Here is a 21,790-nt window from a genome sequence, read left to right as displayed (position 1 = left end):
CTTAATCTCTTCCTTCTTTTGATGTCTGACATGGTTCAGAATGTGCTACCATCCTGGAGAAAGGGGAGGATGAAGTTTACCACAAAAGGTGCAGATCACTGGTTCGCCACGTTGACAGGTTTGTTTTTGCAGTTGTTTTATCCAGTAATGACTCGAACTCCACCGAGGGACGCGATCGTGTGCGCGCAGTCGTGGCTCGGTTGTTTAATGAACATGAGGTTCTTGGGCGTGTGGTACTTGCGGCTGACCCAGTCGACGACAGCCGGGCCAAACCCGAGGTAACCGTGAGTGTCGACCTCGACAAAGTCAATCTTGAGTTTGGGATAAATGCGGTCAAAGAGGCCAACGACGCCCGCGAACGCGTCCATCATACTCGTCGCCGCCTTGACATGCACTATATACAAGTGCGACGTCTCCTCGTTCTGGCGAACATACAAAATAGCCTTATTGAGCGTCGGGAGGTGCGGCCGCTTGCAGAAAAACAAGATTGGCGGGCCGTTGATGGCATGGATCGCGCGAGCAATACTCAGTCTACCGTCCATCACGGTTATCTCAGACTCGACCATCCTGGTTGTTTGCATACCCTGGAGACGATAGCGCTTGGAATGGCACGTTGTCTACCGAGTCGTCGACATACGATGCTCCATCACGTTCAACATGGCCTTCGTCATCACCCGAGAACTTCCGGTCGCGAATGAGCGCGATCGACCCCTCCGCGTGGCGTCCATGCAACGCTGTCTTGTGTTTGGATGGCCAGACAAACGTCACGAACGCCAGGAGAAGCCGTAGGAGAAACACACGCTCAAACATCACGGCCACGACAGCCAACACGATGAAAAAGTAAACCAGCGCGATCGACAGCACGGTCGGGTCGCCGACCAAGTTGCCGCCCAGCGCGAGGACCATGCACGCGACGCCAACGACGACGACGCTCCACGGCGCGCCGCCCTTGTCCTGCCTGAGCAAATCGCTCCGCTTGAACTTGAGCAGCATGCAGCCGACTCCAAACATAATCATGAGCGCCAGAAATGCAAACGTGTACACGCCACTGAGTGTTTCGACTTGGCCATGCAGCGTTACAACCAACGACGCTGCGATCGCAAAATACGCCAAGATGATCCAGTGATTGGTGCTGCGGCACGAATTGGTCGTGAGCAGCATCGACGGCAGGATGCGGTCCAGTGCGAGCCTCCGGACGAGTCCCGTGATCCCGACATACGACGTGAGGACAGCTCCACTTAGTACGACGAACGCATCGATAGCCATCCACGTTTCCAGGGCTGGCCCGCCTACGACGCGCGCCATCGCACTCAGCACTGTGTCCTTATGGCGCACGACCACCGGCAGCGGCAGCACCGCCAGGGACAGCAGCGAAATCATCGGGTTGAACGCGGCGACGCCCCACCACATGTTCTACGAGATCACGTGTTGATGAGTCCTCTCGACACGATCGATTGTACCCGCAACGTCTTGGGGAACACGCCTGGTGCCTGGTCTTCGACGAATTGCGCCGACGTTTCGAACCCCGAGATCCCGAGCATCGCCGTGCACATGCCAAAGAAGAACGCAGTCCAGACTGTTCCGGACAAGCTACGACGTTGCCATCAGTGGTCACGGACGCCGCAGCGGCCGCACGAAATGGAACACTCACGTGGCGCCAGCGACCGACACGTCCGGGTAGTCGGCACTAAGGTTGGCGCGAAGGATAGTCGCTTCGTTCTTGACGAGGAACACGATCGACATGGCACACAGTACAATCAGCGTCGCCGTGTGGACGACAAAGATCACCAGCGCAAGCCCTGCGCTTTCGCTATGTCACGCGCAAAGCATGAGCCTCTAGATCTAAGTATTGCGTTGCTGGCATGGATTTGCATGGACCAAGGTTGCAAGAGTGTGCAAACATCATCCCTTCCACAGTGGAGAACCAGCTCAAGGTAGCAGCGCACTCACACCAAAGGCACTATAGAGAACGGATTCAGGCCACCCACCGAATCCCTACTATGGACAGCAGTGCAAAGAAGAGCAGGAGACCGACGCTGGCTTCGACGACGGGCAGCAACGGGATCACCGACTGCAGGTACGTGCATGCGGACGTACCGGACACGACGCCTGTACGAGCGTCAGAGATAGAACTCGCATGAGCGCGATATAGCTCGTACCCGTAGCAACGTACGACAAGATGCCGAGTGCAGCGGCGACGGACGCGATGCGTTTTGTGGTTGTGTTCAAAAGGGCGTTGTACGAGCCACCGTTGAGCGGTATCGCAGTCACCACTTCGGTGTAGATGTATCGGTAGAGGTACAGAATCGCGGCAACAGTTGCCATGGCGACGGGGGCGAGTTTGCCAGCGCGGACAGCCACAATGCCTGTCGTGTACAGGCACGACGACAGGATGTCGTTGCCACATATGGCCGTCGCTGGCCATTCGCCAAGTCGATGGGCTTGTTTTGAAGCCGCAAGCGTCGCGTCGAGCTCTTTTAGCTCTGCCGGATCGGCGCTCTCGGATATTGAAGAGCCCCATCCCGGAAACTCCCATGGCTTGACCTGCGTCACGTCGTCCGTCAAGTGGATCGTTAGAGGCTCGACGTGAACGTTCACATTGGCATCGTCGTTTGCGTTTCCACCGAAGTCGTCGTCCATCGGGAGCGACCCGTACAGGATTGACGGCGGCTCAGTGGCCATTTCTGTTGGATGGCGCCGACGTCAGCACGACCTGGCGAACATTTGCGACGGTTCGCACTAGATTCCGTTCACTTAAGGTATGTATGCCCCTTTTTGTCCGGTTTCGGACGTTTTCTACGATTGGCGCGACTTTTTTTCCGATAGACATGACTGTGACACGGACCCTCGTGTCACAGTCGAGGAGAGAAGGATCCAAATGCATTGCTCCACAATGCGACGTACTCGCGGCAAAGCTTGCTCCGATAGTTCCTCTTTCAGCGATCCCTTGAGTAGAGCTGGCTCTCAACGCCGGGGGATTGGAGTCGCATAGTGGATGTGTGTACTTGAGACGCCTCGACGTCGCGTTTTCTATGCAGATGGGATTTTGTTCGAACCTCGTTTTAAACGTGTGTTAAACGACGGAAAAAACATGCATCAATTTAGTGCAACGGTGGCTTCCCGCGTGCAACTCATTCACGGTCGGATCTCGCCACTCTACGCACGGCATGAGTGAACTGGCGGCGCTGACCGCTGACAAGCCCGCGGCGTCTCGCTCAACGTACGGGTCGGACGAAGAGACCAGTCGCTCGTTGCAACACATGCAACCGTGGGAGTTCCCAGGATGGGGTCAAGTCACCAGTGTGTCCATCCCTGACAGCAGTTTGGCCGAGATCAACGCGGCGCTAAAATCTCGCGAACACCCCAAGCTCGCGGAATGGCCGGCAACCGCAATTTGCGGTAACGATATCCTCTCTTCTTGTCTGTACGTGTCTGGCCTGGTCGCGGCCAAGGCTGGCAAGTTGGCCCCCGTCTGCCTTGCCCTCGTCGCAGGAATCTTGTACCTGTACCGCTTCATCTACGGCGAAGTCGTACGTTGTGACCGTGTTCGATTGCAGCGATGCTTGAACCTTGTTCATCCAGGTGAATGCGATTCCCATGAACGGCGGGTCCTACAACGTTTTGCTCAACACGACCTCGAAACGCGTGGCGTCCGTCGCGGCATCGCTTGCCATTCTGTCGTACATTGCAACGGGTTCGTCTAGCCCTTCCATCATGGCGACGTCTCGCATCCTTCATATATGTGTCCAGGCGTCGTGTCCGGCACGTCCGCGTGTACCTACCTGGCGTCGACGTTCCCGGGGATCCCTGTCGTCGGAGCGACCGTCGGGCTTCTCTTCTTCTTTGCCGCGCTCACGTGCTTGGGCATTTCCGAGAGCGCAGTGGTCGCGCTCGTCATCTTTGTCGTGCATACGCTGACGCTCGCCACGCTGTGCGGTCTGTCCGTCTGGTTCATCGTGCACAACCGCGGCCAGCTCCTATATGCCAACTTGTTCGAGACGGCATATCCTTCCATCAATCTTGCCGGGACATGGTACGCAATCCGCCCCACTTCTCCCTTCGTATGCCCGTTCACTGGTGATGCACACAGGATCGACGGAGACGTGTTCTCCGCGCTCTTCTTTGGCACGTCGACCGCAATGCTCGGGATCTCGGGCTTCGAGTCGTCGTCGCAGTTTGTCCAGGAACAAGCGCCGGGGGTCTTCCCCAAGACTCTCCGGGTACGATCTGACCGTTTATGGCCCAATGCCTCATGGACATAGAATATGTGGTGGGGCGTCGCCGTATTCAACCCGCTCCTGTCCTTCCTGTCCCTCGGGGTCATGCCGCTCTCAACCATGAACATGTTCAAAAATACCGTGCTGTCCAAGATGGCCCTTGTCGTCGGCGGCCAGACTTTTGAGACCCTCGTCACTCTTGACGCGTTCATCGTGCTCTCTGGCGCCGTCCTCACAGCCTACGTCGGCATCAACGGTTCGTCCCATTCGTGGCTGCGTCCACGGATGCGAGAACTGTCCAAGTGTTTTTGGAACTGCACGATGCATCAGCTTCCCCCCAAGGCGTTGTCTTTACGATTCTCCATGTGTGCCTTGGTGGACTGTTCTGTGTGTGAGCGCACCCGGCCGTTCTCGCAACGTCGTGTATCCTATCGTATGCATTGAAAGTGATTGAATCGCGCACTTCAAACGCTCCTGGACCTGACCTGCCTCCTGACCACTCGTTCTTGTCCAGGTTTGATCCGGCGACTCGCCAGCGACCGCGTCGTGCCTCCCTTCCTTCTCCACGAAAACGCATGGCGCCATACCAACCATTGGATTCTGTGGGGGTACTTTGGCGTCGCCACGTCGCTCGTCCTCGTCCTCCGCGGGGACGTCGAGACGCTTAGCGGCGTGTACACGTACGCGTTCCTGGGGCTCATGACGCTGTTTGGCACGGGGTGCATGCTGCTCAAGTACAAGCGGGCGGCGCTCCCTCGCGACGTGATCGCACCATGGTACGACGACGACCCGTACTTGGTCCATCGAAAGAGATGGTCACTGGATCGTAGGTCGGCTTGTCTGACAGGCGTGATGCTGGTCGTCGCCGCGTTCTTTGGCAACCTCATGGGTGACCCGACTGTGCTCACGTACTTTGCGCTCTACTTTTCGCTCGTCCTTGTCGTTGTGCTCGTGATGCTCGAGCGACTGTTTCTCCTGCGTTTGGTCATGTACGCCCTCAAGCGCGTGTGTCCATCGCGCCATTCCAAGAACGACGACGGCGCCGGCACCGGCGCGATGGGCGGTACTGGGTCGAATGACCGATTTTCCAAACGGTTGTCTGTGTAGGCCGCACGATTGTGAGGGCCATGCGCGAGATTGCCAGCACGAATCCGACCGTGTTCTTTGCCAAGCACGCCGACTTGCCGCTCCTGAATAAGGCGATCCTGTACGCCCGCTCGAACGAACAAACGAGCCATTTGGTTGTGGTGCACGTGTCCGCCGCCAACCGGCCGGCCGTGGACGCCCTCAACGACGACGGCCTCGAGAGCACACTCGATATCCAAACGTTTTCTGAAAACGTCGCGCTCCTCGATCGCATCTACCCCAAGCTCAAAATCGACTTTGTCCATGTTGCGATAAACTCGGGGTCGTTTGGCCCGGCTGCGATCGAGTGGGTGTCGACCAAGTATGGCATCCCCAAGAACATGATGTTCGTCAAACAACCCAGTGCCGCATTTCCCCACTCGATCGCGGCCCTCGGTGGCGTCCGCATCATCACTGGATAACATATCTCTGATAAGCGACCCGTTCCTGACTTTTGATCGGGAGGCATTCGACGTCGAGCACGCTCGACGATGTTTTTGCGCAGGTCGCAAAAAGTGGTTCGCTCTTCTGTTGCCTGCATCGGATACCTGCACGCCGCCTGCTGAGTACGTCGGGCGCCCGCGCGCATCGTCGCTTCTCGTGGGCAGAGTCAGGTATGTGGATGGGGGTATGGTAGGCCAGTGTTGGCCCTGCATCACTGAAGGTTCATCGAGGAATGCCCCCGCCGTGGCAAACAACTTGTTCGCAACTGCGCGCACGTTGGAGTGTCGGAACGACGAGTGGAAGGAGCAAGCATCTCCACAGGTTTGGAAGACGGACTGCGATTTCACATGGCGCGTCTTGGCAAGCAGGTCGCCCCCATCGTGAGCTCGTCGGTGCTCAAGATGGCGTCTACCACACGCACGCTTTCCTTGGGTGACCCCTTGATGAGATGCACCGTGGCTATGAGGAGTCGATCCGACTCGTTAGAAAGCGATGGGGGGCACCGCCGTCAGCTGCATGCAAATCCCATCGGGATGGTGCATGACTTGTTCAACTTCCCCATTCTCAATCCTGGCTGGTGCTGGTGCCCGTGGCCTTGTCGTGGTCGCGGTGTTGAGAGCACTGCCGTCGGCGAAAATCACCCCGGGGGTTCAACGCCACTGAAAGGCGAAAACCTTGTCGAAATCGCGATCGAGATGAGCACCTTCCCCGCCGCCATCAGAGCAACGACGCGATCGCTCCGCACCCAGTTCGAGAACATTGTGGACCTCCAAAGAGACCCTGGCCATCCGCTCCAAGTCGTTGCAAACGTCTGTGCTCGGCCTGCTCCTCGAGGCGACTGTTTCCCACAGTGAGGCGTTGGGGACCGTGTCCGCCGAGTCTCACAGTCATCGACACCAACATGACGCTCCTGAAACAACGTGCGTCGCTGTCGTCTCTCATATTCGAATGCCAAAAGGTCGCGACGTTGCCACGCGTGTGAGTCGAATTCGGAGCAGTGCGTTCAACGAGTGGAGCGTTCGGCAGGAAATCGAGGCAAGGAGGCGTCGTGGGGTCCATGCAACTCGGGATGTTTGACCTTTCCCACCGACGACGCGGACACGGCGCGCAAGATGGGCTCCGTTGTCGGTCAATACGGAATTGGGGTGAGTGGCGTGGGTCGCATGCCGCGGATGCACGTCGGCCAGGTTTACGAAACCTCGACGGTGACGATGCAATGCCCGTCGGATGCACTCGGCAACAACCATGCTGTGGCTTGGTCCCGAACGTGATCAACAATTGCTGGACCTGCCAAGGGGCGGGAAAGCCACGGTACCATGCGATTGTGGACGCGTGGGAGGCGGCTGCGGTCATTCCAGTGCTTGCGGTTGGCAGCATCAAGCATGTTTCAGGGATGGCGCTGTCCCCAGGCCACAGGAACGTGTTGGCGGAAGGCGTGGACGACGTGTCCGCCAAGTTCAGCAGCCAAAGGTCGTCCCCCGTCGATCTGTCCGCGCCTGGCATCAAAGGTCAGTCGCCTTGGACGATCGATGTGTCGACAAACGCCACCATGTCGGGAACGTTCGTGGGGCGCCTGGCTCTGTCGCGCTTCTCCTGTCCAGGAAACCAGGCGCGACTCTTGGCACCGTCTATAATACACTCAATCGTGGACGCATCCCAAAATCTGCGCCAACGACGACGCGTGCACCCTCCATTCCCCCACAGCAACTACAACGAAAGCCCCCCACATTCACAACGGTGGCGACTTCAATTAGCCTGACACCGATTCCTAGCTGTGCCGGACGTGCAGTGCGCTCGCGTCCGACTGCTCGACGGCGTTCACCAAGCGAGAGTGCTCGTTCGACCGCTCGTTTGTCGGCTCCGTTTGGTATAGCAAGGAATGCGAGTGCCCTTAGCTCATTCACAGATCACAGCAAACGTCGCTCCACGTCATCCGACGCTCATATGAAAATCTCGCCACCTCCCCGCTCCCTGTCCGAGCTGCGATGCGTGCGCAGACGTCCACGGGATGCACCCGGACACGACGACGACGGGCGCCGACCGCAAACAAGTTCTTGCAGTTGCGTGAGGACAGGGCCGTCCCCCAACCGGGCTTTGTGTTGCCCACCACAATCCCGGAAAGGAACCCATGGCTCCCGCCAGAAGCCGCGTTCAAGGCTCCTCGCACCGCAAGCCGGGATCCTGTCGCGAAATGCCATCATGGCGGTCCCCCCTCCTCCGCCTTCGTTCGGAAGAGATGGCAAGTTCGCATCCGTCTGCCGATGGCTATCAGCGACTGCATCTTTTTTGACATTTGCCCCGAAAGATTCAATTCAACTGCACGAATGACCAAACGCCATCACTTTACCACCCTAAAATTGAGTACCCATTAATTTAGCGCCACTTCGACTGCGTGAGGTACTGTATCGCGAGCTGATCTTGGCGAACGGACGCGCGCCCGTTGTTCAACTTGACCTCCCGTCGACCTGTCGATGGTGGCCACCGCAACGCATCGCTACCGCAGTGGGTGCAACTCGGCAACTTGTTGAACTTGTTCGACCACACAGCGCAGACAAGTGTCATGGGCGAGGTGGGCATCAAAGAGCGTGCACATTTTGGAGGAGACTGCCGACCATCGAGCGAGCTTTGGTCCTGTACAGAACATGCTGCTGTTCTGGCGGGTAGTTCGTGCGAAGAACTTCCCAGGTTGGCAAGGAGGCGCCTCAGTCCTAGGTGGCAACAGTGGCGTCCACCCGCCTGCCTATGTAGTCCCAGGTCGTCAGATTTTTGAACGAGTACATACAGTACGAACCAACAACGATGCAGTCGATCGCTGCGACAATGGCACATTGCCCGTGGCCTCAACCAAATGTACAAGAGCACACAAGGCTGGACCCTCATCCAGCCTCGAGCTTGCCGCCCGTCCTAGGTCGGCGTTTGCGCTCGCACGCCGCTTCCGACGACGCACTGTAGGTGGGTCATCGTCCGTCGGAACTCGCACAGGACACGAAATGGGCACTAAAGTGATTTCTTCTTGGCCGCGAGCTTCTGCACTTCCGCGCATGATCCACGTGCACTCGTGCGACGACGACCGCGATGGCTAGTTTGGTATTTCATTGACCATGGACATCACCATCGCTACGAAAATGGCAGTCGACGCAACCTCATCGTGCTCGACACCATCCGTCGTCCGCAGCGGACTCGTCTTCACCAAAGGCCAACACGAAGACGGCCTCTTCGGCCGCGCCACGTGGAAGTTGCGCTACGTCGAACTGAGCTCGGACAGCATCATGCGCTACTACGCGGCCAAGGGCGGGCCATTCACGGGCCAAGTCGACTTGAGCCAGTGCTACGGCATGGAAGTGATGCCGTTCGACCATTCCCGCACAGGCAACCGCCTCACGAGCATCTATCGCATTGCGCTCAAGACCACGACGAAGCGACGCATTGTCATCGCCGCCCTGTCCGAGCGCGGAATGAACGTGTGGGCCGGCGCGATGCAGTCCGTCGTGGGCCCGACCCTGAAGGCAAAATCGCCGACGAGCTCCGGCACGGCGCGGTTCTCCATATTCCGCAGGGTTCTTCGCACGCTTTAACTTAACTAGTCTTGACTTGAACACTTCGCCACCCGCACGAGTTTTGTCCCTTGGTGCAGTGCTGCAGTCCGTCACGCTGCCGCCGCTACGAAGACGACACGGCGCCATGGCATGCTCCGCTACTTTTCCTCGGTTCTTCGTTCGACAACCAAAGAAGGACATGCAATTGGCGTGCGAAGCGCGCCAATCGTCGGCGCGACGAGCGGCATTGTGGTGCAGAAGCAGCTAAATTGAAGGGCTGAGATGATGTGTTGGGGAGGTTTGCGCCATGGAGCTGTCAGAGGCGGTGTCCCCAAGAACGATGGTGTCCTGTGCATCCCATGTCACAATGCAACCCGCGTCCTGGACGGTTCCTGGTGGCACGTCCAGGTGCCTCTGCGAATGACAAATGCTTGGGACGTCGTGCGGAGAACTGGGAGGCTACGTGCACCGAATATAGGACGAGACGAGAGATGAGCCGACGATGGATTACGTCGGGACTGCTCTATCTGAACGCGTCGTCCATCCAGCGATGGGTCGGTAGACGATTGCCGTTGTCGTCAGTCTGGCAGTCTCGGTTCAAACAAATCCAAATCAGTGCCAGCGTTGACTGCTTGACACCGTCGTGCGATCGAATAAAGGCTGCGCCTTGGTTGCCGCACACGGGGCACGTCACATCAAAGTCTCGCTGGAGCGTCGGGTCGTCGATAATGTCTTCTGGCAGCACATCCATTTGATTCCGCGCATCCTTGACGAGCTTGTTCACGTAAATGCAGTGCTCTGGGACGCGTTCGTTGTGGCTGCAGTTGCGGCACGTGAACGTGAGCTGCTTCATCTCTCGGTCTTGGCTCGGGTACAACATGTTGTTGCTACAAGCAGGCGCAACAACTCAATCAGGACGACAGGGCACGATGGAAGCCGCGATGTCTCACCACTCCTTGCAAAAGCGCATGCCGGCGGTCGACATGATGAGTCCGTGTGATAATGGAGGGTAATGATGGGCCGGGGTATTTTATTTCACCAAACGTCAACGTATATTGATATTTGTATGGAGACGGACGAAAGATTAAAAATGCAATCGCGATTGGAATTTCCCGTCCGAGGGACTTGCGCACGACGGGATGCGGCGAAACGTTGCACGGCCATGGCATGATCTTCATGAGAAGAAGTAAGACGACACCACACTGAATGCTCTGTGCGTGCTCAGCTGCTCCTTCTAACTATTCTTCGCACGCTGTCCCGTCCCCTGGCAGTCCTTGAGCACCACCACCGCTTCCCAGCGAATAAATCGGCATACGAACCGGATAAATTCCGGTTATAGAAGAATATGCACAAGTAATACATTTATCAAGTTATATTAAAATTTGAATTCCACTTGGTCGATCTTTCAAAAACGCATGAGCACCGCCGCCGCCGCTGGCCACATTGGCGCTGGCAGCGTCGTGGAATGGCACGACGATGAAGGCGACGTGAGCGTACCTGTGCAAGCATATCTCGTGTATCCTGATGTGCATGTGGGCCGCATCATGACGGGTGTCGTCGTCGTCCCCGACTGTGCGGGATTCAGCACGACGTACGTACGCACGTTCGCCGACAATCTCGCGGAGCAGGGGTATAAAGTCATTGTGCTGGAGCTGTCTGTGACCACGGCGACTGCGGACGAATGGACAAACTCTGGTACATTCCGCAAATGGAGGGACTCCGCCGTGGCGGCAGAAGCAACGACCGTGCGACGAGCTTTGCGATGCCGCGACCTGCTCAAGCACACATACGAGGTGCAGCGCGTGGGCGTCCTAGGCCTCGGATATGGCGCAGAAGTCGCGATTCGTCTCGCTAACTCCTTTGACGCCGTTGCACTTCTCAGTCCCACGGCACTTCCTGCGCCGTCCCCATCGATTCCCACTCTCTTGGTCGCTGGAGACCGCAACGAGTACATCGATTCCTCCAAGGTGCAGCATATCCACATCGTCGCCTGACACTCTGTCACGATGTCCATAGATCAAAGCGTTCGTCGAGAGCTTTCCGTCTTCTCCGCATGCTGTACGGGTGCGGGTATGTCTCTGTTCAGTCCCTCCTCGACACTCTCTCAGCACGACGTCTTGTCATCGCGTGCAGGTCGTGCCTGGCCAGCGGCATGGCTTTGCTCTGAGCCGCATCGCCGACGAAGATGCGGCGACACTCGCGATCGCGGACATCCTGGACTGGTTCATCATGCACCTCCACCGATTTCGCACGGCACTGTGCACGAGTGACGGTACTGACCCCATTCGTGTGCGCTCAAGCGTTCTCCCATGCGTGATATGCTGTTGATGCAGGGGACCCGTGGTGGCCGCAGGGCAAGAATGGTCCGTTCTACAACGTCGGCCTCGGCAGATGGCAAGCCCAGCGAGCTTCATGGCTCACCGTGACGCGACCAAGGTCCCATGTGTCTCGCCCTAGCGCTTATTTAGGACGTATTGATGGAGCGATTTATGATAGGCCGCCCAAGCCCGAGCCCGTGGCGTTGGAACTCTTGCTCGAAGGCCTGACCTCTATGAAGCGGACGTACGACTTGCCGCACCCGATGGCGCTCGCCGATCTCGTCGGGATCTATATCGATATCTGGGACATCAACCAATAATGCGATATCTCGAAAGCCGCTTGATTCCGATGGCGTAGTGTTTCGTTGCCAATGTATGAAGAACGCATCGGGGACCGCGGGCACCGGGCCGGTCGAAAGAACTGGTCACAATGGTCGGTATATCGAGCGTCGTGCGCTGCGCAATACGTTCAACTCGATGGATGGCACTACTCCGGTTCATGCGGCTACTGGTTGAGGCTGAACCCGCCGCCGATGTACCGCTTGGACGACGTGATCGCAAGCTGCTTTTGCGCCTCGACAAGCGCCTTGGCTTTGTCTTGGGGCGGCATCTTGAGCAGTGTCGGGAGCTGGTGGGGTGTGTCGGCGAGCTTTTCTTCGAGCTTCATCTTGTAGTACTTGCGCTTGACGTCGTGGAGTTCGCGGGCGAGTCGTTCGATTTCGAACTTGAGTTCGTTTTCCTTGGACTGGAACATGTTTTGCTCGCTCAGGAGGGCCTTGAGTTGCTTGTCCTTGTCGCGCAGCGTTTGCTGGTACACGCTGAGTTGCTCAGCAACTTCGGGCCCCGGCTGCCGCGCCAGAATGTTCTTGAGCTCGACATACAGCTTGTCCTTTTCGTGCACGATCAAGTCTTTCTCGACCACCTCCTCGGTCTTTTGGATCAACCGCTTTTGCAGCGTCTGGATCTTCTGGATCATTTCGTACGTGGCCGGATCCGACCCCTCCAACTTGCGCCACCGATGCACGTTCATCGGGTTCTCAAGCTCTTCACTGAGTGCCTTCACCTTGGTTTTTTCCTGGAGCAATTCGCGCTGGAGATGGTACACCTCCCGCTTCAGGTCGTCCAACTGACCCACTTGATGCTTGGCGATGTGGAGCTCTCGCTTCATGTCGGTGATCTTGAGCTTCAGTACACGGATGTCTGCCATCCGCTCTTGGTACTGCGTCTCGCCTGCGCAAGATACACCGCGTGAGATTCTGTCGGTCAAGCAAGGCTTCCACACGGAGAAATCACACAAGCGGACAAAATCAGGGCCACGCACGGCCTCAGCAAAGCGTATTGGCATCGCAGCCATCCATCCCATTGTAGTTTGCGACGGCCATTCAACTTGCCACCATAGTCTGGTACATTCAAAGGAAAGGAGATGCACATAGTTGAGGCGGCGGCATCGCCGTCGTGTATGGCCATGCCGCACGTGGATCCGGCAGACCGAACGGAATTTCCAATCATACCTTTGCTTAGAGTCGACTGCTGGATCTTGAGCTTCTCGTACAGGAGAGCGAGTTCGTCGTTGCGTCGAATGAGCTGGGTGCCGAGAATGTCGCGCTCGTTGATCACTTGGTCGTACTCTTTCTTTTGCTCAAGCGCTTCGTCGTCCATGCGGCGGATCATGGTCGTGAGTTTCCGAATCTCGGCGTCCTGGTTGTTGATCGTTTCTTCGTTGGTCGCCAAGAGCGTCCTGTACATCCGTAGCCTGGTTTAGAGAATGCCGTGGACGGGTTACTACCGCAGGCGCGCGAGTTCGTTCTTGTGCTGCTCGCGCTGCTTCTCGACCTTTTGGTGGTCAAAATGCTCCTTGACGAGGGCGTGGTCCTTGGCGGACACCTCTTCCTTGAGCTGTTCGATCTGGTGGTTGATGATCTTAAACTTGCGCTTCATTTCGGCGATCTCGTCCTGGGACTCGATAAGGTTCTTGCTGTACAGGTTGCGGTCGCTCCGGACTGCTTCGTAGAGCTGCTGCTGTTGCTTAAGCTTGCCGTCGCCCTCTGTGACCTTCTTCTGCATCTCGTAGATACGCATGTCCTTGAGCTTGATTTCTTCCTGTGCCTGGACAAACAGGTTCCGCTGCTCGGACGCTTCGATCCCGTACTTTTCGCGTTCCTTTTCGAGCTGGTAGATGAGCTTGCGCTGCTTGGTCGCTTCCTGCTTGTACCCGTTCAGCTCGGCCTCCAAGTTCTTGGCGATGCGCTCGTTTGTCTTGACTTCGTCCCCAATCATGCGCGCGCGCTCCTCCGCCTTCTGCGCCGCCTTGATCTGGATAGTCCGTTCACGCTCGAGGGCGTCCAACTCAGCCTTTTGTGCCTCTTCGACCCGTTTGTCCGAGTCCAAATCTTTCTGCATCGATTTGATCTGTGTCTGCAGCACGAGCTTGTTTGTGCATTCTTCCTCGAGTTTCGCCTCGACTTTTTGCGTGTTGCGCTTCTCTTTGTCGATCTTGCGCTCCGCCATGTTCTTCTCGAGCTTGAGTTTCGTAATGTCGTCGTTCTTGGCCTTGATCTCCGCTTCAAATTCGCGCCGTTCAACCTCCAACTGCATGTTCTTGTCGTTCTGTATTGGATAGACACCAGACGTCAGGACAAGCGCAACCACACATGGGGGCACGGCAGCTCCGAACTCGAGTTGTTTCAAATCCGTGGTCGTCGTACCTGGTCATTCAAGAGCTCGGTCAACTTCTGGGATCGGTTGTACAGCGTTTCGTAGTCCCGGACGTATTTCTCCATGGTTGCTACAAGCCCACCTCAGCGCCATTTCGTTGTGCCAGCCAATTCGACCGCGAGGATCGCCACAGATTGAAAAACGTTGTAAGAGCTGCCAGCACCCACCTTGGGCTTCGGCGAGTTGCTTCTCGAGCGCCTGCACTTGGGTCGTGGCGCGTCCGATGTCCGTCGACAACGCAATGTTTTCAACGCTCTTGCGCTCCAACTTGACCTTGACGTCTTTGATTTCTTTGTCCAGGCGCTCCTTTCGTCGGTTCTCCCGCTCTTGTTCGTTCTACACGCACGACTGATCAACCGCTTGACTGCCAGAGCGTACGTACAGCTTTGAGCTGCAGCTTGTCCTTGAGCGCCTGCACTTCGAGCGCCTGGACTCGCTTGCCCTCCTCCATCTCGGCGATCTTGACGTGCAGCTCCTGAATTCGTGCATGGTCCTTGCGGGCGTTCGTCTCATGTTCGTCGTTGTTGCGACTTAGCTCTTCCTTGACCCGCACAAGCTCCTTCATTGCATTTTCTTGACCCACACTCAGTCCAGCTCTACGTCGTGGTCAGAACGCTATGAGCACGCCAGGTAACTTGCTACCCCTGTTCCACGAGTCGACTGAGGTTGGTGATCTCGTCCTTGAGCTGCGTGATCGTTTCCTTTGCTCGAATCTCCTTTTCGTGGGACGCATCAACCATCTTCCACGCCTTCTCCATTTCCTTTTTCAACGACGAGATCGTAGTCTGGTCTTCCTGGCTCAGTTTCAGCGCCGTTTGGACCTTGGCCGCGTTGTTCACGATCTCGCCGTTCAGTTCGCGGCACTTTTTGATGAGCTTCTTCTCCTGCATGTTGCTCTTCTTGAGCGCCCGGTGGAGCTTTTCGTACTCGAGCCGGAACCGCTCGAGGCTCTTATCGCCCACGAGTTCCGTCAGGACCTCCTGGAAATCTTTCTCCAACGCGTCCAGAGACGCCGCCTCCATATTCGGCTCGTCCAGGCCTTTCCCGCCGCCACTCCCCCCCGCGCTATGCTCCTCTTCATCAACGGCCATCATCGTGCCGTCCTTGCTCCCAGTCGATGCCGTGACCGTTCGGTAACACGGCAGACAGTTTTCTTGGAGGTTGCTTTTTTTAGCTCATGACAATCACCCCACCCGACATGTGGACATTTGAGAATTGTGACGGACATCGTGCGTCCCAAGCACCGACAGCAATGGAGATGCTACGTTATGACACATAATATGGAGTCAACGATGCGGTCAAGCTACCAAAGTTGAGTGGGCCATGCAGTGATAGATCTTGTTGCAATAGGGGGAGGAGAGATCCCCAGGCAGCCCCACCAAGCGGGAGGCGTAGCTATGCTGGTTGACTTGGTTGGCGTCGGATGTGCACTACTGGGTGGGGGGTTGAGAACACCTTGACGTTGGACTCTTGTTGCACGGGGCGCCATTGAATACGCCACGCTTGGCGAGGTTGGACGTGGTCGTGATGTGTTCTTTATTGGCCTACGAGCCTAGAATAGCACTCACGGTAGACGGTGTGAAGGGCGTAAGTGGGTATTTGTATACAGCTTGCACTGCTGGACGTGCGCTGCTTCATTGCGACCGAACTGAAAGCGAGAACTTCAAAGCTCCCCAGCTGGAAGGCCGCGATCGAACATTTACCTGGGTCGATCGGGATGCTTTGTTTTGGAGATTGCACAGAATGAGGGCCACTAGAATGGCCCACCAAAGCGGCCAGCTGGAGATCCTCAACGACCAGCATTGTCCAGAGCAGTCTTTTCTATCTCTTCAGCGGACATCGCTCGTCAGCCCTCACGCCTGAAGGAAATGCATTGCGCACAGTCGGAGATGCAGGGAAAGACGTAGTCTTCCTCTGAACGGAGCGAGATCATGTTAATTTTCTGAAGTTATTAGCCTTGCCAAGACGACAGGCCCCGGCGAAATCGAAAGTCGATTCTTGTCCGTTGCCTTAATCATCTGGACTACTCCTCTGGAAAACCGGTCTGGATCGTGCCGGCGACTGTACGCTACTCGGTCCTACCTTACACACTTCGTGGCTAATGAGACAATCCTTCGAAGCATCCAGTCCATGTTTGGGATAGAGCATCGCCTGCGAGTTTTTCTCCAGTGTGTAGAGACAATGAACTCAGCGTGGTAATCAGACCTTCGCCCCGACTACCTGTAACTTTCGGTGGTTCCGAGTTCTCCGTGCAACCAAACACTACCCACAGTGCTGCGTAGAATCAAAAAGGAAACACTCCCGACTGGGCGCAAGGTGCTTATCGTTGTGCAGTTTAGAGTATCGGTCCATGCAGTTATCGTCACGGGATGTTGTGCTGTGTCGTTCGGTCATCCAATGCTGAGTTCCTGTGGCGCGCGACCGCATCCACTGACCATGCGCCTGATTGTCTTTACACTCGCGCACGCTGGAGCGGCAACGGACAAATCCTTCGGCCCTCACCGCACCCCATATGACATCAAACGTGTTTGAAAATGTCACGGGCGACACCATCGCAACGACTTCATTAGTTTGTCGCACACGCCAACAGAAGTATGCACTGTATAATGTGATGTGCATATATATATACGTGGAAGAGGATTAAAGATGCATATTTAATAACTAGGTTTCTACGAATTTTCATATCGAGCGCCGCGTCGAGAGGTCGTGTCAAGGACAAGGCAGTGCGGAATTCTCACCATGGCGCCAAAGCTGCCTCTGCCTGACAACTTCTTCGCATGCCCTCGTCTGACGACGGGAGAGGTCGACATGCTTACTGTCGTCGCTGCTCGAACGACCAAGCAAGTGGTGCGAGGATCTCTACCCGTTCTTGTTGGTCACGTCATGCCATTCATGAGGCGACTTGGTAGATCAAGCATGCCTGTGTGCAAGCCAAGAGCCGAATTCGATGGAGCCAGTACAGCCGACACCACGATAGAGGTTTGGACACGTATATTGGGGAAGATCCGTCGGCTCCACTCGGGGTCGTGTCATGCCTGATTCAATCACAAATCCACGCGACGTTGGACGATGTGGCGAACATACACTACTGCGCCAACACGACCAAGTACAAAGAGTTCATTCGAACATTCTTCGACGACAAAGACGGCATTCAACTGTACACTCTCGCAAGACCTACAACAGAGCAGCCTAGGCGATATGTCGGCGTGAACTGGGCCATGTCGAACGACAGCGGCATACTGTCCAGGAAGCGCGACTGGTGCTATGTCGAGGTACGAACACGCTCCTTTGTCGTAATTCCCCCAGCACTGATCGCATGTCTTGTTCAGAGCCATGACGATGCTGTAATCGATGGAAAACGCGCGTGGGTACGATCACTTCGATCGATTCAGTTGTCGTGCTGTCCGGATCTGCGAACGGCCAAAGGGTTCATTCGGGCCGAGCACTACCGTTCTGGGGTTGTGTACGTTGAAACCGATGTCCCGGGGGTCTTGGACGTTCGGCAGCTCCATCAAGTCGCGCTCAATGGCACGTTGTCCAAACTGTATCTGGGTCGGCACATCGCCCTTGCCGTCAGCCGCCGCCGCAGCCGCTGCATGGTCACTCGAGTGCAGCAAGTTCTCACGACCATCCACTTGAGCATGGCGCTGAAACCCAACGCAACTTCGTTCCTGTGTACGCTTTGCAACGGCCATTTCAGACGGTCGCACCAATTCTGCTGCCATTGTCACAAGGTAGCCAATTTTTCAATCCTTGTCCAGTCGTTTTTGACGGGTCTACTTTGCCAGAACCTTGGCCGACAGTGCACGAGAAGAGGTACTGCTTCGTTGGACCACACGAACCGTAATGGTAGTTCAGTCTTGTGCATGTCATGCGCCGAGCACAGCCTCCTGCGACCACCAACTCCGTCGATTCGCAAAGTCGTGTTGCACGTTGGCACGTACGATTCAGACATGATAGCCACCAGTGAAGAACAGGCCGAGGACTGTTTCGATACTTGGATATCGTCTTGTTCAGGCAACCTCACAGTCAACAAAGCAACCAAACTCGAATCCTTGCCGCGGGAAAGTGTCCCAAGTGTCAACGACGTCTTCCTTGTTTCGTTGCGTGCGTGACGTAAACCTGTGTCATCTCACTACGCCTTCGGGAGGTTCCAGGATGGTCTCGCTGCCACAGTACTGATCTTTAGAGGTAACTGAGCAAAGAGTCTGAGTGACGTTGATTCATGGCAATGGACCATACTCTTGCAACGATCTCTCCAAGACCGATGCGCAAATCCTGGCCATGCCAAAGCGCCCGCTGTGTTCGGTATGGACATCAAAATGTGACATGCCTACGTCCTCGGGTGTGGCATGTGTGCCCAAGTGGTACACACCTCGGTCGAAAGGGAGGAACCAATGGTGGCTGGAATGTGGACGAAGGCCGGCCCATGCGGATGTCGTCCTGGATGCTGCCCCATGATTATCAATATGGACTTTACGTCATGCAGGCGTCCGCCCTGCCGAGTTCGAAGGAGGTAAAGCACATTTTGGAAGCGCACATGATTCACAGTCAATCTGACGCTAGACACGCGGCGAATCCACTTTGGTCATGGAAGTAATGGGATGTAATGTTTGACGGCACCCCGACGTCATGGTTTCAGAACGTATGAGACAGTATGCCCGCACCATCGACGCAAGACCTCTATACGCGTTGACCATCTAAGCGACGCGCCCCTCGTGGAGAATTTGCATGAACCCACTAGCGTTGGCGGTGTATCTCCCGCGTGCACGTGATCCCACCAGTCCCTCGGAAACGGTCCATTCGCCACATAGGAATGCACTTTAGTGCACAACCGTCCAGTGGTATAGGAGGTAATGTAGAAGCGCCATGAGATCAGGTTGGGGGTTAAAATTGCACGAGCAAGACGTACCCATCGTTGTAAGGGAGTCTCGTTCGGATGTGGGGTCGACCAGCGATGATTGCACAGATTGCCCTGCCATCTTGGTATGGGACAAGCAAGTTGATCGCATGGCGCCGCCCGCAACTCACAAAGCTGTGCCACTTTTGATATTAGCATGAAATTGCCACTGCCGCCCGACGCGTTCTCGTCAGTGCCTTTGGACGCCGACAAAGTAGACGAGCTGAAGAAAATTGCTCACAACACAGTCCAGCAAGTGGTACGATCCCCTGGATTCCGTGTGACGACATATTCCATCCTGACTCACACGACGACTGCGTAGCTGGACTGTGTTCGATTGACCAACGGCCCCATTGCGTGGACACGAGTTGCGGACGAAAAGGTCGTCCATGTCTACTTTGGCGTCGACGCCGCAGCCCCCCCATCTGTCACTTCCTGGCTCGGAGTGTCTGAAGTCGTTGCCACCCTGGACGAAGTTTCGGCGCTTTTGTACTCGTCGTCGACGGCCGACTACCGGAACCACCTTCGTTTGGTCTTCAACGAGGCCATGGACGGTGTCCGTATTGCAAACCTCGTGACTCCGACTCCTGAAAACCCTCGTCAATTTGTCGGGGTCAACTGGGTCGTACAGAAAGCTCCAGGAAACGGCATCTTGGTCAAGCACCGCGATTGGTGCTACGTTGAGGTTTGTCGGCGACGAATTTACCATGGATGGGATGCTCATCGCATCGTGTAGAGTCACCAAGACGCCGTGTTGGTGGATGGAAGACATGCATGGGTACGTGCAATGACGTCGGTGGACCTTCCAGCATGTCCGCCGTTGCCGCCGTTTGTCCGAGGACGCAACCACCGCAGCGGGATCGTGTTCGTGGAAACGGACCGACCCGGCACGCTACAAGTCCTGCAACTTATGCAGTTGGACATTTGCGGCGATGTCTCTCGCGTGGCTATCGTGGGAGACTACCTAACCCAACTGTGTGTGAAGAAGCGGTTCCGCACGATGGTGGACTCGATGGAGCGAGCGCTGAGGAGCTATCGGATGGGCCAGAGCGGCCAATTTGCTCCAGACGTAGCCATCCTCACCAGCAACTCCACGCCAACTCACTGTCGGTTGTGCACCAAGAAGTTTGGGATTATGACGAAAGCGTCCAAGTGCCGAAAATGCGCCCAGGTAACCATCGCGACCAACTTCTCCATGGCGAGCGACTAACAATGTTCCACAGGTCGTTTGCAGGCACGAAACTTGCAGTGCCTGCTGGGACGTCAAAGTCGATGGCGAGCTCGGATCCCACCGAATTTGCACTGTCTGTTGGCTAGCTGCGTCCCGCCAAACCAGTCGCGCAATTGTGCCGTCCCAGCACCAAAAAACGCAAGGAGGCAGCTCGTGGGAGTCCCGATCGAGGGATGTCCCATGGATGATCGATGGCGGCAGTAGTTTCTCACACAAAGTCGTGGACCCAATCATACTCGGTGGCTCCGACGATGACGATATCGAGAGCAACTTGGACACTTGCCCGTCCACGGTCCTCTTTGATTCGTCCATCATGGGCGCGATGCCGCAAACGTCGTCAACTGTCCAGCTCGTGGACAGCGCGACTCATTCTTAACACGAACTCTATCCTAATGAATTTGTTGTCGCCCCTGCGCTTTCCCATCCCAATGCAACTTTCATGTATGCATTCAAATATTGAGCTATTCACTCGGGACACTGACTACAGGAACACACCTTGCGATACATCTCCAGATGCATGCATGCAAAACCACCACAGCAAAAATGGAACGAGTTCCAACTTCCTCAACATTGCCAACAGCGCATGCCATGGATTTGGTGCGACAAGGACAACGTGACCATTTCGAAAGCTACAAATCATTCAAAGAACATGCACAAGCGGAAGCTGTGGAAGAGAGAACAGTTATGCTAAAGTCTCACAGGGGTTTGAGAAGCTCTCGTCCATTGTGTGAAGAGAATGGAAATGGACTTAGTTTACAATCGCAGAACAAGGGACCGAACAAATACACGACACAAACGTGCTGGCAAAGGGGGCGCAGTCGCTTTGCTTGTAGGAGCTTCTTGGCTAGTCAACGGACACAAGATAACATAGTGATGGTTCCACAGCCAGCGGTTGGACGAGTCAGGCCAGAAGATGTGACGCTCGGCGACGACAGTACCTGCGGACAGGTTCGACCTGGCCGAATCGACGATGGAACAGGATTTTGGCCGGGAGGGTTCGGGCCAGACTTGAGTTGGCGACACCCCTCCCGACATTCCACATGCCCTGGCCGCTGGCGCCGCGACGCAAGCGCATGTAGCCGCCTTCCCTGCCCCTAGAATTCTTGATCTTGAATGAACCGTCATGTCCTTGAACGACCCGTCGTCGTACCTGATTGCTCTGAAGGTGTGTTCCGAATGCGAGTCAATGTTTTATATGAAATTTAGTATGGAACTATTAACGCGAGATATGACCACATCACTTGATAACCCCCCTCATTAACGCATCAACCGAGAGCAGCTTTCAGCTTCCCTTATCTGAAGAC

The 21,790-nt window shown here is 56.0% G+C and overlaps 8 protein-coding genes across 12 annotated transcripts; 5 read left to right on the top strand and 3 right to left on the bottom strand.

The window, feature by feature from the left end:
- Positions 1–2,729, bottom strand: H310_03164 (hypothetical protein). The gene is made up of 6 exons (XM_008866947.1): positions 2,160–2,729; positions 1,989–2,109; positions 1,652–1,810; positions 1,461–1,590; positions 584–1,413; positions 1–531 (listed from the first exon to the last, which is right to left on the bottom strand). The coding sequence occupies exons 1-6, from the start codon at positions 2,680–2,682 to the stop codon at positions 138–140; spliced, it is 2,157 nt and encodes a 718-aa protein (XP_008865169.1). The 5' UTR covers positions 2,683–2,729; the 3' UTR covers positions 1–137.
- Positions 2,730–3,111: 382 nt separating this feature from the next.
- Positions 3,112–5,813, top strand: H310_03163 (hypothetical protein). The gene is made up of 8 exons (XM_008866946.1): positions 3,112–3,530; positions 3,583–3,694; positions 3,751–4,033; positions 4,091–4,220; positions 4,263–4,473; positions 4,732–4,993; positions 5,048–5,280; positions 5,325–5,813. Exons 1-8 carry the CDS (start codon positions 3,168–3,170, stop codon positions 5,762–5,764), a joined length of 2,034 nt encoding a protein of 677 aa, XP_008865168.1. The 5' UTR covers positions 3,112–3,167; the 3' UTR covers positions 5,765–5,813.
- Positions 5,814–8,752: 2,939 nt separating this feature from the next.
- Positions 8,753–9,395, top strand: H310_03162 (hypothetical protein). The gene has a single exon (XM_008866945.1). The coding sequence runs from the start codon at positions 8,888–8,890 to the stop codon at positions 9,359–9,361; it is 474 nt and encodes a 157-aa protein (XP_008865167.1). The 5' UTR covers positions 8,753–8,887; the 3' UTR covers positions 9,362–9,395.
- A 407-nt stretch (positions 9,396–9,802) lies between these two features.
- Positions 9,803–10,395, bottom strand: H310_03161 (hypothetical protein). The gene is made up of 2 exons (XM_008866944.1): positions 10,273–10,395; positions 9,803–10,209 (listed from the first exon to the last, which is right to left on the bottom strand). The coding sequence occupies exons 1-2, from the start codon at positions 10,305–10,307 to the stop codon at positions 9,846–9,848; spliced, it is 399 nt and encodes a 132-aa protein (XP_008865166.1). The 5' UTR covers positions 10,308–10,395; the 3' UTR covers positions 9,803–9,845.
- Positions 10,396–10,704: 309 nt separating this feature from the next.
- Positions 10,705–11,990, top strand: H310_03160 (hypothetical protein). The gene is made up of 5 exons (XM_008866943.1): positions 10,705–11,289; positions 11,339–11,392; positions 11,456–11,594; positions 11,656–11,758; positions 11,819–11,990. The coding sequence occupies exons 1-5, from the start codon at positions 10,738–10,740 to the stop codon at positions 11,958–11,960; spliced, it is 990 nt and encodes a 329-aa protein (XP_008865165.1). The 5' UTR covers positions 10,705–10,737; the 3' UTR covers positions 11,961–11,990.
- A 155-nt stretch (positions 11,991–12,145) lies between these two features.
- H310_03159 (hypothetical protein) lies at positions 12,146–15,449 on the bottom strand (the record flags this gene model as incomplete). The annotated part of the gene is made up of 7 exons (XM_008866942.1): positions 12,146–12,870; positions 13,152–13,378; positions 13,427–14,247; positions 14,346–14,425; positions 14,523–14,691; positions 14,738–14,951; positions 14,998–15,449. 7 exons carry the CDS (start codon positions 15,447–15,449, stop codon positions 12,146–12,148), a joined length of 2,688 nt encoding a protein of 895 aa, XP_008865164.1.
- A 1,579-nt stretch (positions 15,450–17,028) lies between these two features.
- Positions 17,029–18,778, top strand: H310_03158 (hypothetical protein). Of its 4 annotated transcripts, XM_008866941.1 has the most exons (4): positions 17,029–17,202; positions 17,265–17,627; positions 17,685–18,089; positions 18,144–18,778. In XM_008866941.1, exons 1-4 carry the CDS (start codon positions 17,095–17,097, stop codon positions 18,468–18,470), a joined length of 1,203 nt encoding a protein of 400 aa, XP_008865163.1. In that variant the 5' UTR covers positions 17,029–17,094; the 3' UTR covers positions 18,471–18,778. The 4 variants fall into 4 exon arrangements, with proteins under 4 accessions (XP_008865163.1, XP_008865162.1, XP_008865161.1 ...); XM_008866940.1 differs by having other exon boundaries at positions 17,685–18,778; XM_008866939.1 differs by having other exon boundaries at positions 17,265–18,089.
- A 467-nt stretch (positions 18,779–19,245) lies between these two features.
- Positions 19,246–20,910, top strand: H310_03157. 2 transcript variants are annotated; one of them, XM_008866936.1, is made up of 5 exons: positions 19,285–19,341; positions 19,412–19,514; positions 19,578–19,940; positions 19,992–20,426; positions 20,479–20,907. In XM_008866936.1, the coding sequence occupies exons 1-5, from the start codon at positions 19,295–19,297 to the stop codon at positions 20,860–20,862; spliced, it is 1,332 nt and encodes a 443-aa protein (XP_008865158.1). In that variant the 5' UTR covers positions 19,285–19,294; the 3' UTR covers positions 20,863–20,907. The 2 variants fall into 2 exon arrangements, with proteins under 2 accessions (XP_008865159.1, XP_008865158.1); XM_008866937.1 differs by having other exon boundaries at positions 19,246–19,514; positions 20,479–20,910.
- Positions 20,911–21,790: the final 880 nt, after the last annotated feature.

The sequence above is a fragment of the Aphanomyces invadans genome (genome assembly GCF_000520115.1).
Source record: "Aphanomyces invadans strain NJM9701 unplaced genomic scaffold supercont1.4, whole genome shotgun sequence".
Classification (NCBI taxonomy): Eukaryota; Oomycota; class Saprolegniomycetes; order Saprolegniales; family Verrucalvaceae; genus Aphanomyces; species Aphanomyces invadans.
The sequence above is the reverse complement of the archived record's forward strand: the minus strand, read 5'-3'. Positions and strand labels throughout refer to the sequence as shown.

Coding starts and splice junctions, on each gene's coding strand:
- H310_03164 (XM_008866947.1), bottom strand. CDS start 2,682: ATGGCCACTGAGCCGCCGTCAATCCTGTACGGGTCGCTCCCGATGGAC. Junction 1,591..1,651: donor GTGTCGGTCGCTGGCGCCAC/GTGAGTGTTCCA, acceptor GCAACGTCGTAG/CTTGTCCGGAACAGTCTGGA. Junction 1,414..1,460: donor TGTTCCCCAAGACGTTGCGG/GTACAATCGATC, acceptor GTGATCTCGTAG/AACATGTGGTGGGGCGTCGC.
- H310_03163 (XM_008866946.1), top strand. CDS start 3,168: ATGAGTGAACTGGCGGCGCTGACCGCTGACAAGCCCGCGGCGTCTCGC. Junction 4,994..5,047: donor CGCGACGTGATCGCACCATG/GTACGACGACGA, acceptor ACTGGATCGTAG/GTCGGCTTGTCTGACAGGCG. Junction 5,281..5,324: donor CGGCACCGGCGCGATGGGCG/GTACTGGGTCGA, acceptor TTGTCTGTGTAG/GCCGCACGATTGTGAGGGCC.
- H310_03158 (XM_008866938.1), top strand. CDS start 17,095: ATGGCGCCAAAGCTGCCTCTGCCTGACAACTTCTTCGCATGCCCTCGT. Junction 17,203..17,264: donor CTCGAACGACCAAGCAAGTG/GTGCGAGGATCT, acceptor GCGACTTGGTAG/ATCAAGCATGCCTGTGTGCA.
- H310_03161 (XM_008866944.1), bottom strand. CDS start 10,307: ATGTCGACCGCCGGCATGCGCTTTTGCAAGGAGTG. Junction 10,210..10,272: donor ATGCGCTTTTGCAAGGAGTG/GTGAGACATCGC, acceptor GCCTGCTTGTAG/CAACAACATGTTGTACCCGA.
- H310_03160 (XM_008866943.1), top strand. CDS start 10,738: ATGAGCACCGCCGCCGCCGCTGGCCACATTGGCGCTGGCAGCGTCGTG. Junction 11,290..11,338: donor AGTACATCGATTCCTCCAAG/GTGCAGCATATC, acceptor CGATGTCCATAG/ATCAAAGCGTTCGTCGAGAG. Junction 11,595..11,655: donor GGCACTGTGCACGAGTGACG/GTACTGACCCCA, acceptor CTGTTGATGCAG/GGGACCCGTGGTGGCCGCAG.
- H310_03157 (XM_008866936.1), top strand. CDS start 19,295: ATGTGGGGTCGACCAGCGATGATTGCACAGATTGCCCTGCCATCTTG. Junction 19,941..19,991: donor GCGATTGGTGCTACGTTGAG/GTTTGTCGGCGA, acceptor CGCATCGTGTAG/AGTCACCAAGACGCCGTGTT. Junction 20,427..20,478: donor AGTGCCGAAAATGCGCCCAG/GTAACCATCGCG, acceptor AATGTTCCACAG/GTCGTTTGCAGGCACGAAAC.
- H310_03162 (XM_008866945.1), top strand. CDS start 8,888: ATGGACATCACCATCGCTACGAAAATGGCAGTCGACGCAACCTCATCG.